Genomic DNA, 12,460 nt, shown 5'->3' with positions numbered 1-12,460 from the left:
GCCTACACTCCAAGTGAGGTCTCACCGGTGCCTTATAAAGCCTCAGCTCTGAAAGGATCACTGAAGACTCCCTCCCCCCAATCGATGTGATCTGTCTGAAGAGGCATGTAAAATCATTGAGGACCCTTCCACCCTGCACCCAGCATCTTTCAACTGCTCCTGTCGGGGAAGAGATCCAGGAGGATCAGAGCCAGCACCACCAGGCCAAGGAACAGCTTCTTCCCAAGGGCAGTGAGAACGCTGAACGACCAAAGGAACAGCTCACACTCAACATCTGAGATTCTCATATTCTTGAAACATTTATTTATTTATGTGTCCTGCATATGTATTGTTTGTCTGTAGGTGTGTTCTGTCTGCATGTTTTACACCGAGGACCAGAGAACGCTGTTTTTGTCAGGTTGGACTAGTACAATCAGATGACAATAAACTTTTTGAATATTTTATTTTTGATTTTCCAAAGACTTGTGCAAATCCAATAAACAAAATATTACATTCTCTTTCCACATAATATGATTTAGATTCCTTATTTCCTCTTCCTTACACCCTCCCCTCCCTATCCCTTAAATTATACAAACACCAAAATATAAAAATACAGAAATAACAAAAACCAATTTTCGGATAACCTGCATGAGGACTCGCAAACCAAAGCTGTTTTTTTAACAAAGTATCTGTTTGGCTGTGACAGGTAGGAATTTCGACGCATATGCAAGTTGTGCTTGTGTGTATGACAGTCAACCCAATGGCAATTGAGTTGCCGTAGTTCTGGGGACCTGTACAACACATTTGCCCCGCTCCAGGCGCCATCTTTTTGCGGGGGTGCTTTAAATCGAACAATTTAAAATTTGTTTTATTTTACTTTTTAAATCTAAAATGAGTGTAAAGCGCTTTTGAGTTTGTTCAAAGCCGCTAATTGACAAGAGGGTGAAATAAGATGGTGAAAGTGGGGGTGGGAGGCCCTATCCCGTGGGGCTTTGCGCACGCCGCGACCCTTGACCTCTCTCTGTGGCGGCTGCTCGGTGTGAGGAGGCGCAGGTAGGAGACGAGCGGCGGAATCCGCGCCCATCGGCCGCTGGGGACGGTGCCGGCAATCGGTATCTAGCCCCGCCGCACCGCCCACCCCCCCCCCCGACCCCCACCCCCACCCCCCGACAGCATCGACCATCGGGACGTTTGGAAGGATGGTGCCGCGCTAGGCCGCAGGCCTCGGCGGGGCGGTGGATGGGGCCGGGGAGCAATGGGGAGGGAGACGGTGGATGGGGCCGGGGTGCGGTGGTGGATGGGGCCGGGGTGCGGTGGTGGATGGGGCGGGGGGGCGGTGGATGAGGTCGGGGGGGGTGGTGGATGGGGGTGGGGAGCAATGGGGAGGGAGACGGTGGATGGAGCTGGGGGGGGTGGATGGGGCCGGGGGGGGGGGGGGGTTGGTGGATGGGGTCGGGGGGCGGTGGTGGTGGATGGGGTTGGGGAGCAATGGGGAGGGAGACGGTGGATGGAGCCGAGGGGGGTGGGGGGGTGGATGGGGCTGGGGGGGGGTGGTTGGTGGATGGGCGCGGGGGGGGTGGTGGATGGGGGTGGGGGGTGGTAGATGGGGGTGGGGAGCCATTTGGTGGGTGTTGCTGAGAGACTCAGGACCCACCAGCGGAGGATGGGTGGGGAGACAGGGATTCTCTCGTGGCGAGGTCTCGGCTGAGCGATGGGCTGTTATGAGGTGAAGTTTTGTTCTTTAACGTTATTTTGAAATCAGGTTTTTGAGAGTAAAATAGAAAAGTCTGTAGACCCCATGTTGGAAGTAAAAACAATGCTGATGAAACTCAGCAGGTCAAACCGTGTTCTTTAAGATGCAGGTGTAGAAAAGTTTCTCAAGAATGTTCCTGCACCTGGAGTTCTTGGATCTTGATCCTCCAAAATATTCCGTATGGAATTTAAACTGGGCGGGGGGGGGGGTGTTGTGCTTCAGGAGGAGATTTGTAAAGAGCTGTCTTAATGTAATGGGATCTGGCTGTGGTAGGGTTAAGATTATTCTGTGCTTTAATTGTGGGGAGAAGAATGAATTGCTGTACATATCTGTGTTGGAAGATGGCACAACAAATTGGGCTGCGTGCCCTCATCTGCCCCTAGCAGGCTTGAGTTCGATGTAGGATTGGTCGTCTATATCGAGGTGGCCATTTAGCATTTTGTAAAAACAGGTCAGGTGGTGCGCTTCACATCTGCCTTGGAGAGAGCCCCACTTTAATGAATCCAAGAGCTTTGTAACACTCATTTCTCTTCTATATTGTGACAAATTGGGGTTTCTCTCGACTCTTTGATGGAAGTCGTGTTTTTGTTTGTGTCTGGGTCCCATGCCGCTACTGTGTATTCCAAATGTGGTCTGACAAGAGTGAGGTACCACTTGACAGAAGTTGTGTCTCAGAAAATTTAAGACTCCTGTTGTGACCTTCACCATTGTAGATCCGTCTGATCATTCCAATGCAGGTCGTTCTAGATTTTGATGCCAAAGTATTTGGTCTGTTTGGTGTCATCAAGGCTGACACCCTAGAGTTTGTATGATATTTTGTCTGGTTTTCTCTTCCTGGTGACACACATGGTTTCACCTTTGGAAGATTGAACTGCGTGCCCTATTTTTGTGACCCTTCTACCACGCTATTAAGATCTTTTGGGAGAGCGTCCTCGTCATGCTGACTTAATTGGGCAGTACACCAAAGTGTTATAAGGAGGGGATGGTAGGCTGGGACTTTTCCCCTTGGATTGTAGGATGACTGTAGTGAATGAAGGAGGTAAAAATGGTAGGCAATGTCTTTTCCTCAATGCAGTGGAATCTAAATTAGGGATATGGTTTTTTTAAGGTGATGGGTATATGGAGTGAGCAGCCAGAATTTATTGACAGCTACATGGAAAGGTTTGGAGGAGTATGGGTAGAGAACTTGGATGGTGTGGTCAAGTTGGACTGAAGGGCCTGTTGCTGTCTTAAAAACTCGACTTGTGAGTCAAATTCTTGATAAGCCAGAGGTGATGTTGAAAGGTGTGGGTAGAAATGGTCAGTCGATATTTCAAGTTGGGACCCTTTATTGAGACTGAAGTATGAAGGGGTGATCATGACGAAAGGGTCCTGACCTGAAACATCTCTACCCTCCAGCTCAAGATCAAGAATTTGGAGTTTGTGTTTCTCAAGGATCCTTCTTGCTGGCTGAAGGAACACATGGTATGATTGTTCCTGTCCTGATTTGCCAAGGAATGCCAGCCCTTGATGTTTTATTGAAGGTTGGACTTCTCTTGTGCCTTCAGCTGACTGGGTCATTGCTGGCTCTGCATTTTACATTGCCTCACATGTCCATCAACCCTCCAGTGGACTTCTTTGCCACTTAATGGATACTAAGAGAATACTTTACAACAAATTAACCACATCTTTGGAATTTGAGGGTTGGGAAGGTAGAACGAGAGGATCCGGTGGAAGGCCACATGGTCTGGGGAGAACATCGAAACTCCACCCCAGTACCATCTCCAATGTGCAGAATTAACCCAAGGTCCTTGACTTCTCTGCTTCTTTAGGATGTTTCAAATTTGCTCGGCCAGTGTTTGCTGCTGTAACCTTAAAATGTGGCCGATTTTTCCAAGCACACGTGGGAAGATGCAGGAAAACAAAAGAATCTTCTGTAGATGGATGATGAGGAATTTGGAGGAGCAGAGATCTTCACTGTCTGCAGTTCCTTGATATTAACTGGGCAGATAGACAAGGTGGTTGACAAGGTAAATCAGAGGCTTTCCTTTGAGCTATAAAGAGCAGAGAGGTTATCTGAGAATTCTGACCTTTTGCTTCTTGAGCTGCAGTTTTGATTCTGGTAGCCAGAAGTTTTAGCAAGAGAAGAATGGAGAGATTTGAGGCTGTTCCTAGTGTTGATGAATTAGTTGTGAAGAAAGACTGTCCAGACAGGTTGTTTCCCCTAACAAGGGCATCTTGGGTGAAATTTAGTCTTGACCAGTGCGCTGGAGAAACTCCGCAGGTCAAACTGGACTTTATTTTTTTTCTTTTTTTCTTTGGCTTGGCTTCGCGGACGAAGATTTATGGAGGGGGTAAAAAGTCCACGTCAGCTGCAGGCTCGTTTGTGGCTGACCAGTCCGATGCGGGACAGGCAGACACGATTGCAGCGGTTGCAAGGGAAAATTGGTTGGTTGGGGTTGGGTGTTGGGTTTTTCCTCCTTTGCCTTTTGTCAGTGAGGTGGGCTCTGCGGTCTTCTTCAAAGGAGGCTGCTGCCCGCCAAACTGTGAGGCGCCAAGATGCACGGTTTGAGGCGTTATCAGCCCACTGGCGGTGGTCAATGTGGCAGGCACCAAGAGATTTCTTTAGGCAGTCCTTGTACCTTTTCTTTGGTGCACCTCTGTCACGGTGGCCAGTGGAGAGCTCGCCATATAATACGATCTTGGGAAGGCGATGGTCCTCCATTCTGGAGACGTGACCCATCCAGCGCAGCTGGACTTTATATAGCAAAAATAAAGGTACAGAACCAACATTTCTGGCTTGAGCCAGCCCTTCATTAAGATATGAGCAAAATGGTGGCAGAAAGCCATTTTGTTTAGGTGCCTGCCGACATTTTGTTTACCTGACAAAGGGTCCAGGCCCAAAACATTTATTTCCTATTGATGTGACCTGAATTTCTCCATCACAATTTGTGTCTTGCACTCGACCCCAGCAACTGCAGATTTTTTTTTAAACTCTGGAATGAATAGTGAAAGGGACAGAAAATCAGGGAGCATCGATTTAAAATAACTGGTTAAAGGATTAGAGCTTTAAATGAAATGCTTTCTCTGAGCAGCTGTTGGGGTCTAGAGTTGAAAGTGGTGAGGATTTATGAACCCCGAATTTTGCTTGTATTTCAGATTTCCTCCACTGGCATGTTGTAACACTGGAATTGGTGGCTGACAGTTTTTGGGGTTGAGCTAGGTTCCGCACCGCTCACTCTGGAGCAAGGTCATTTGTAAGGTTCCAAGGCATCAGTGCAGATGTTTCAACAGTGAGAATGGTTTTGAAGGAAAAGCAAAACTGAATTGTTCCATATGAGAAATAAAGCAAGGGAAATAAGTTTTTAATTTTCTCGTAGCAATTCCCCCTCTTGCTGTGTACAAGCATCTTTGTGGCTAAATGCAGGATTGGTTAAGCCCTGGCTGCTCAGTGCTATGGGCATCGATCCCCCTGCAGAAAGGAACTCGTTTTCTTTATCCTTGTCAGTCCTGCAACCTCGGCTGACGGAAATTATTGTTCACGTACATGCCTATCACCTATTCAGGCATGGCAATGGACTGCATACTGCTGAATCTTCAAACTGCTGATCGCAAAGGGAGCTGTTCCTCTCATGTAATTTACTTCGGTTCAGTTTTCAATCTTCTGCTTCAGACCTTTCAACGTTGGGCCTGACAGGCTGGATGCAAAGAAAGTCACTTAGAGATGAGCTGAGAAATCTCTCCTCAGAATGGTGAGCCTTTGCAGTTCTCTCTATTCTGGAAACTGCTCAATATATTTAGAGAAAGCATGCTGGTGTTTGTGAAAAAGAATCAGCCATGATTCTATTGAGAAGAGACTCAAAGGGCCTAATGTCCTATTCCTGCTCCTGGGTTTGCTGCATATCAGGCCAGAATTTCTGGAGTGTGATTGGGGATGCTCAGCTGCTTTTGGAGAAGATTCCTTTTTGCCAAAGCTTGCCCAATTGGGACCCTGCAGCGTGCTAATTGTATGCCATGTTTCCAGCGATACGATGGCCTAATAGGGAGTATTTAATCGTTTGTTAATGGCTTGTCGTCGGAGGTGAGGTACATGTCACTCAGCTGGAGTCACATTGCTGCTGTGCTACTTGCTTTCAGAATGGCTCCCCGTAAGGGAAAGGAGAAGAAGGAAGAACAGGTGATCAGCTTGGGACCACAGGTGGCTGAGGGGGAGAATGTTTTTGGAGTGTGCCACATCTTCGCTTCCTTCAACGACACTTTTGTCCACGTAACGGACTTGTCTGGCAAGTGAGTGAGCAGTAACACGGATGTTGGTGGGGGAGAGATCAAAAATACATAAACAAATTGAAGTACCCACTGAGAACAGCATGAAAAATCAGCTAAACATGCACACTGGATCAGACAGTGTGAAAAGTGGTTATTGGCTCTCCGTCTAACCTGTATCAGAGAATTGATGTTTTTCTGCCAATAGACAGGGTATGTGGGACCAAGCTTGGTGGATGATCTGTGACGCTCAGATCCAGAAGTCTGCCAGGGTTACAGACAGCCCATGGAGTGCAGGATTAGTTGCACCCCGGCTGCTCAGTGCTGCGGTTGTCGTTCCCCCTGCAGAAAGGAACTCGTTTCCTCCTCATCAGCCCATCGACTCCAGTCGGTTGGTGGTTTAATTTCTAGTTTAAAAAAAAATTAAGCTTTAAATCTGATTGGTGAGTTGGTGGGACCCCTGGTTAGGTGCAGGATAAGTTACGCCCTGGCTGCTCCGTGCCAAGGGTGTCGTTCCCCCTGCAGAAAGCAATACGTTTCCATCTATCCTTGTCTATCCAGCGACTCTCTGGTTGATGGGGACGCTAGGTCACGTACAACCACTCAAATCTCTCCCCTTGCCAGATGTTGAAAGGAGTACGGGGATGTACGGCACAGGTGCAGGAATGAGAAGTAAAATGACTGGCCTGTGCTGGCTGCTCTCCCTGGGGCAGGCCAATATCCTGCCTATAGTCCTCACTATAGAACCTGGAACTTTATAGCACAAAAGCAGGCTAATCAATCCTTGTGTCCGCTGAACATGCCCAAATCAAACGTAGACTGATGCTTGCACCTGTTGGATATTCCTTCATCCCCTTCATATTTCTATCTAAATGTCTCTTCAACGCTCCAGTTATATCTGCTTCCACCACTACCCCTGGTAACTCATTCCTGACACCCACCACATCGTAAAATATTTTCCCCACACATCTCCCTTAAACTTCCCCCTCCCCTTAATGTATATCCTCCCATGGGTGATACTTGTCCTGTCAAGTGCTTTGTAATTTTATTAATCTCCATCAGCTCTTCCCACACTCTGGTAAATCTCTCCTGTGGCTTTAAAAGCCTCCACATTCCCTCCTGTAATGGGGCAGTCAGAATTGGACACAGTATTCCACGTGTACCCTCACCCAAGTGTTGTAGAGCAACAATGTATTTGATGCCCCACCCAGTGAAGGCAAGCACACCACACACCTTTCCCAACCTATCTCTACCTGCATGGCTGCTTTCAAGGAGCTATTAACCCGGACCCATCCCCAGATCCCTCTGGATTATCAGTGCTTTCAAGCCCTGCCTGTGTCTAGATGTTGGAACTCAAGACACTGCCCTACAGCGATATGCTGGGAATGTTGATCTCCAGCAGGCATAACGGTTTTCCTTCCTGCCCAGTTCTGACGACTAGGGTCTGGGGTATGTCCATGTCGGTGATGAGTCCAGTGATGAGTTGCAGATTGGCAATAATAAGTAATCAGTGGAGGCAGGTGGGAGGGTAGAAGAGAAAGAAGCCAAGGTGATGAGAGAGAGGGCAGAAAATGATAGGAGGGGAAGGGGGACCAGGGGAGGCAGTTCACAGAAATTAGAGGCCAATACTGGTTGGAAACAGCCAAGACAGAATTGTTCCTCCACTTTGTGGGTGGCCTCTGCTTGGTGCCAGTGTGGCAAAAGGGTGTAGAAGCAAAATGGTTGGTCACTGGGAGGTCCTTGGTGTTGCATGTTGAATCTTCTTTGTGACACACTTCCATCTTTTCACAGAGAGACCATCTGCCGCGTCACTGGTGGCATGAAGGTGAAAGCAGACAGAGACGAGTCCTCCCCGTACGCTGCCATGTTGGCTGCTCAAGACGTGTCCCAGAGGTGCAAGGAGCTGGGCATCACTGCTCTGCACATCAAACTCCGAGCAACTGGAGGCAATAGGTCGGTAACTAAGGGGCCAGTTTGGTTGGTTGGTGGTTTAATTTCCCATTCAAAAAAAATTAAGCTTTAAATCTGATCGGTGAGTTGATGGGACCCCCTGGTTAGGTGCAGGATAAGTTACGCCCTGGCTGCTCTGTGCCAAGGGTGTCGTTCCCCCTGCAGAAAGCAAAACGTTTCCATCTATCCTTGTCTATCCAGCAACTCCCTGGTTGATGGGGACGCTAGGTCACGAACAGCCACTCAATCACTCCTCTTGCCAGACGTTGAACTGAGAATGGGGATGTACAGCATAGGTGCAGGAATGAGAAGTAAGAACTGACATGCTGGAAGAGTTCAGTTAGAGAGGAACTAGTTAATCTTTGAACCAGACCAGAGTCTGTTCTTCTAACTAACTTTTTCCACAGATGCTCCTGGAATCTGGGGACACTCAGCAGGTCAAGCAGCATTAGTGGGAGTAAAAGAGCCAGTAATTTGGGTCAGAACCTTTTATTAAGACTGTCTCAATAAGGATTCCAACCCAAGATATTGTCCATACTGCTGATTGATAATTGACCCGCTGAGTTCCTCCAGCAGATCGTGTGTTGTTCTGGATTCCAGCGTCTACAGTCTCCTGTGTGTAGCCTCAGTTTGTCCAGCATTTGTTTTTGTTGGATCTGTGTCAGGGTTGGTGAAGAAAGAGAATATTGACCCCTCAACCTGCTGAATCCTTTCATCATTATGTTTATGCCTCAGGTCCCATTATTGGTCGTACCTGTGCAGGATTTGAAGTATGCTCTTGTTTCTTTCCAGGACCAAGACCCCTGGGCCTGGAGCACAGTCAGCTCTGAGAGCCTTGGCTCGATCTGGCATGAAAATTGGGCGGATTGGTGAGTTGATGGGACCCCCTGGTTAGGTGCAGGATAAGTTACGCCCTGGCTGCTCCGTGCCAAGGGTGTCGTTCCCCCTGCAGAAAGCAACACGTTTCCATCTATCCTTGTCTATCCAGCAACTCCCTGGTTGATGGGGACGCTAGGTCACGTACAGCCACTCACATCGCTCCTCTTGCCGGACGTTGAACTGAGAATGGGGATGTAGTACAGTGAGGTTCAGGTGTATCTGCTGACTATAACTGCTTGCACGTCATCAACATAAGCATCCCATGTGACTTTCTAGAAGCCTCTTCATTGCTACTATTATGTCTACTTCTACCACTACCCCACAAAAACCAGTCCAGGCACCCACCACTCCCATAAACATCTCCTTTAAAATTTCCCATCCCCTTAAACACACATCCTCTCGTGCAGTGGTTCTCAACCTTTTTCTTTCCACTCACATACCACTTTAAGTAACCACTGTTGTAATCGTCCCTCATTGACTCGTTATGTGCACGGTTTCAGAACTCCAAAGGAAATGGGCCACTGACAATTTTTCTCAAGCAAAATATTTCAGTAACAATTGGGTCTTGAGCAGTGATTCTCAACCTTCCCTTCCCACTCACAGAGCATTGATGGCCTAGGGAATACTTAAAGTGGTATGTGAGTGGAAAGAAAAAAGTTGGAAGCCACTGTTGTACATTCTCCTTGCGTGTCCCACTGGGTTAATTTGGGTGTAATTGAGCAGCACAGTTTAAATGGCTGGAATTTGCATATACCCTCCTGGAATTGAACTAAAAATTACTTTTGAATGTTACGGATATTGGCCACAGACTCCATGTGAAATGTGTGCAGGGGGTTGAGACAAGCCACACCCAGTGACAATTACTTGGGGCGTTCCCTGCATGAAGGATCTGGTTTAAGAGAAGGGCTTCTGTTCCCTTCCAGAGAAGGAAGCAGCGAACAAGAAAATGTTAGTCAATTGAAGGGCATCTGGGGCAATTGTGAAAAAGGGGGACAAGATGTGTAAAATTAACAATTCAGACAGGTAAGTTTTACAGCTCATTAATGTAAACTATTCTATATTTCACTGGCGTCCTATGTATAAAAAAAATGTCCGGAGAATCGATTCCTCTGGCCTTTTAGGCAGATCATAAATAGGAGTTGGCCATCTGGGCTGTTGAGCTTGCTCTGCTCTGCTATTGAATAAGATCATGGCTGACCATGAACTATGGCCCACCTACCTGCCTTACCCCCAAATTCCCCTATTTTCCAAAAATCTGTGTTTTAAATACATTAATTAGTTCCCTGGACAGAGAATTCCACAGATTCATCACTCCTCAGGGAAAGTATTTCCTCCTCGTCCCTCTGAAACCAATATTGAGGCCACGTCCACCTAACAGCATCTTGCTGCATGTTTAAAAGCAAATCTTAGTCAGGAAGGGAAACATGATGATGTATATGAGTGATGTGCGGTCAGTTACTAAATGGAAGGATGCAGAATGGGATTGATTTGAGTGGAAATGGGCTGATTGACACTTTGCCTCTCACCTCACAGAGGATGTCACTCCGATCCCATCGGACAGTACTCGCAGGAAGGGAGGTCGGCGAGGTCGTCGTTTGTAGATGCTTCCCATCTGTAGCAGTGTAACTAATAAAGGAATTCTGATCACCAGATGCTTTTTATTTTCATCCCTACTTCCACCAATATGTACCTACTTGTTCTCTTTCATGTAAAACAATACCTATAGCATAGCGTTTGGATTTGATCTATCAATGAGGAGGACCTGTGAAAGTCAGACTCTGGATTTTTTGGGGGTTGGGGTGCTGGTGACACGAGGCAAGGTAGAGGTGGGTCAATGCACTCAGCTGACCTGGGCTGCAGACTTCTCACTGCTTTGTGTCACTGGAAGGGTTGGAGCAGTGTGCATGTACCCACAGTATTTTATTTAAATAAATGTAGCATTGATCTCCAACCTTGACGCACATTAGCCAATTGTCTGCACTCCAGTTGGTCAGATGTGTTTCTATGGTGTTGCACTGTGTGAGACCTTCCAGTGATCTGGGTTCAATCCTGATACCACATTTTCTGGTTGTGTGTCTCACCTCATCTTCCCCACCTCTCCACGCCCTGTGTCTCCACATTCCAGAGATGTGCTGAAAGGTTCATTAAGTTTACATTACCTCGAGTGCAGGAAAATGAGGGATTTAATGGATGTGAGGTAGTGTCTGGGATAGTGCTCTGGGAGCAGGCATAGATTCCATGCATGGTTTCTGTCAAATGAAAACAGAACTAATTGGTAGTTGTTCATTATTTTGTTCCTTGTGGCTTTGTATATTATAATGCCATGTTTTTAAAAAAATAAAACTGTCCAATTGAGAACTTTTTTTTCTGTTTGGAGCCCTGTTAGTGTGGAATAGTGTAGAAAAAACACATGCTGGAGGAACTTGGCCACAGGAGGTAAAGATGTTTTGGGCCTGAGCCCTTCCTCAAGGTTTGAGTAAAAACCAGGCAGGTGTCTGGACAAGTACAGATCAGCAGCCAGAAGGTGGATATGGAGAGTGGGGTGATGGGCAGGCTCTGGATCCAAAGTTGAGGGAAAGGGTGACACAGAAAATTGGAGGGAAGCTAATGGAAACGAGTCCTCAGATGGAAGATGCAGTGCTCCTCCAATTTGTGGGTGGCGTGAGACCATGGACTGATGTGTCAGCAAGGGATTAGGATGGGGATTGAAATGATGCTATTGCAGCAGACAGCCAAGGAGCTCAACGGAGCGATCTCCCAGTCTACTACCAGTCTCTGACGTAGAAGAGACCACAATGGGAGCACCGGATGAACCTTGCTTAACTTGGGAGATCCCGCATTGGGTGAGGGAGGAGGTGTGGTTAATGGTAGGTGCTAAGGGGATGATGGGTGGGGAGGGAGTTCTTGTGTTGGGAGGTGCAAAGAAAGTGTCTGGTGGTGGGATACTTAAGATATAGAATGTACAGCATTGTACAGTTTCTCAATGCTGACCCATAGTACCAAAAGTACTAAGCCCTTCCTACCTTATATCCCTTTATTTTTCTTCTATCCTAGTGTTTGACTTAAAAGTTTCTGAAATGCCATTAATGTTTCAGTCTTCACCATCCCGGGCAAGGTATTCCAGGCACCCTCAAATGTGTAAAAAGAATATCCCTGACATCTCCCCTAAACGTCCCTCCCTTCACTTTGACCAGGCATTCTCTGGTGTTTGTTATTCCTGCCCTGGGAAACAGGTGCTGACTGTCCACACTATATACCTCTAATAATCTTGTCTTCTACATCCCAAAGAGAAAAGTCCCGGCACTGCTAACCTTTCCTCGTAAGACTTATTTTCTAATCCAGGCAACATCCTGGTAAATCTGCACTCTCCATAACCTACACATCCTATTACAAGGAGACCAGAACTGAACACAATGGTCTCAGTGTGGTCTCAGCAGATTTGTGGAGTTGCCACGTGACCTCTTGACGAACTCAATTCCCCTACTAATGAAGCCCAATATCCCATGGGACTATCCTATCAACCTGCGCGGTGACCTTGAGACATCTATATGGATTTGGATCCTGATGTTCCTCTGCTCTTTCACACCTTAGTAACTGACCATTATGTCCATCCATCTTGACCTTTCAAAATGCATCACCTCACACTTTTCCAGATTG

General features: G+C 47.1%; 1 protein-coding gene across 2 annotated transcripts; it reads left to right on the top strand.

Moving 5' to 3' along the window:
- The first annotated feature begins 926 nt into the window (after positions 1-926).
- Positions 927-10,453, top strand: rps14 (ribosomal protein S14). Of its 2 annotated transcripts, none has more exons than XM_069897996.1 (5): positions 927-1,032; positions 5,849-5,998; positions 7,766-7,927; positions 8,717-8,793; positions 10,337-10,453. In XM_069897996.1, the coding sequence occupies exons 1-5, from the start codon at positions 932-934 to the stop codon at positions 10,402-10,404; spliced, it is 558 nt and encodes a 185-aa protein (XP_069754097.1). In that variant the 5' UTR covers positions 927-931; the 3' UTR covers positions 10,405-10,453. The 2 variants fall into 2 exon arrangements, with proteins under 2 accessions (XP_069754097.1, XP_069754098.1); XM_069897997.1 differs by lacking the exon at positions 927-1,032 and adding an exon at positions 1,070-1,091.
- Positions 10,454-12,460: the final 2,007 nt, after the last annotated feature.

This window comes from Narcine bancroftii, chromosome 9 (genome assembly GCF_036971445.1).
Source record: "Narcine bancroftii isolate sNarBan1 chromosome 9, sNarBan1.hap1, whole genome shotgun sequence".
Classification (NCBI taxonomy): Eukaryota; Metazoa; Chordata; class Chondrichthyes; order Torpediniformes; family Narcinidae; genus Narcine; species Narcine bancroftii.
Note: the sequence above shows the minus strand (reverse complement) of the source record. Positions and strands in the feature narration are given on the sequence as shown.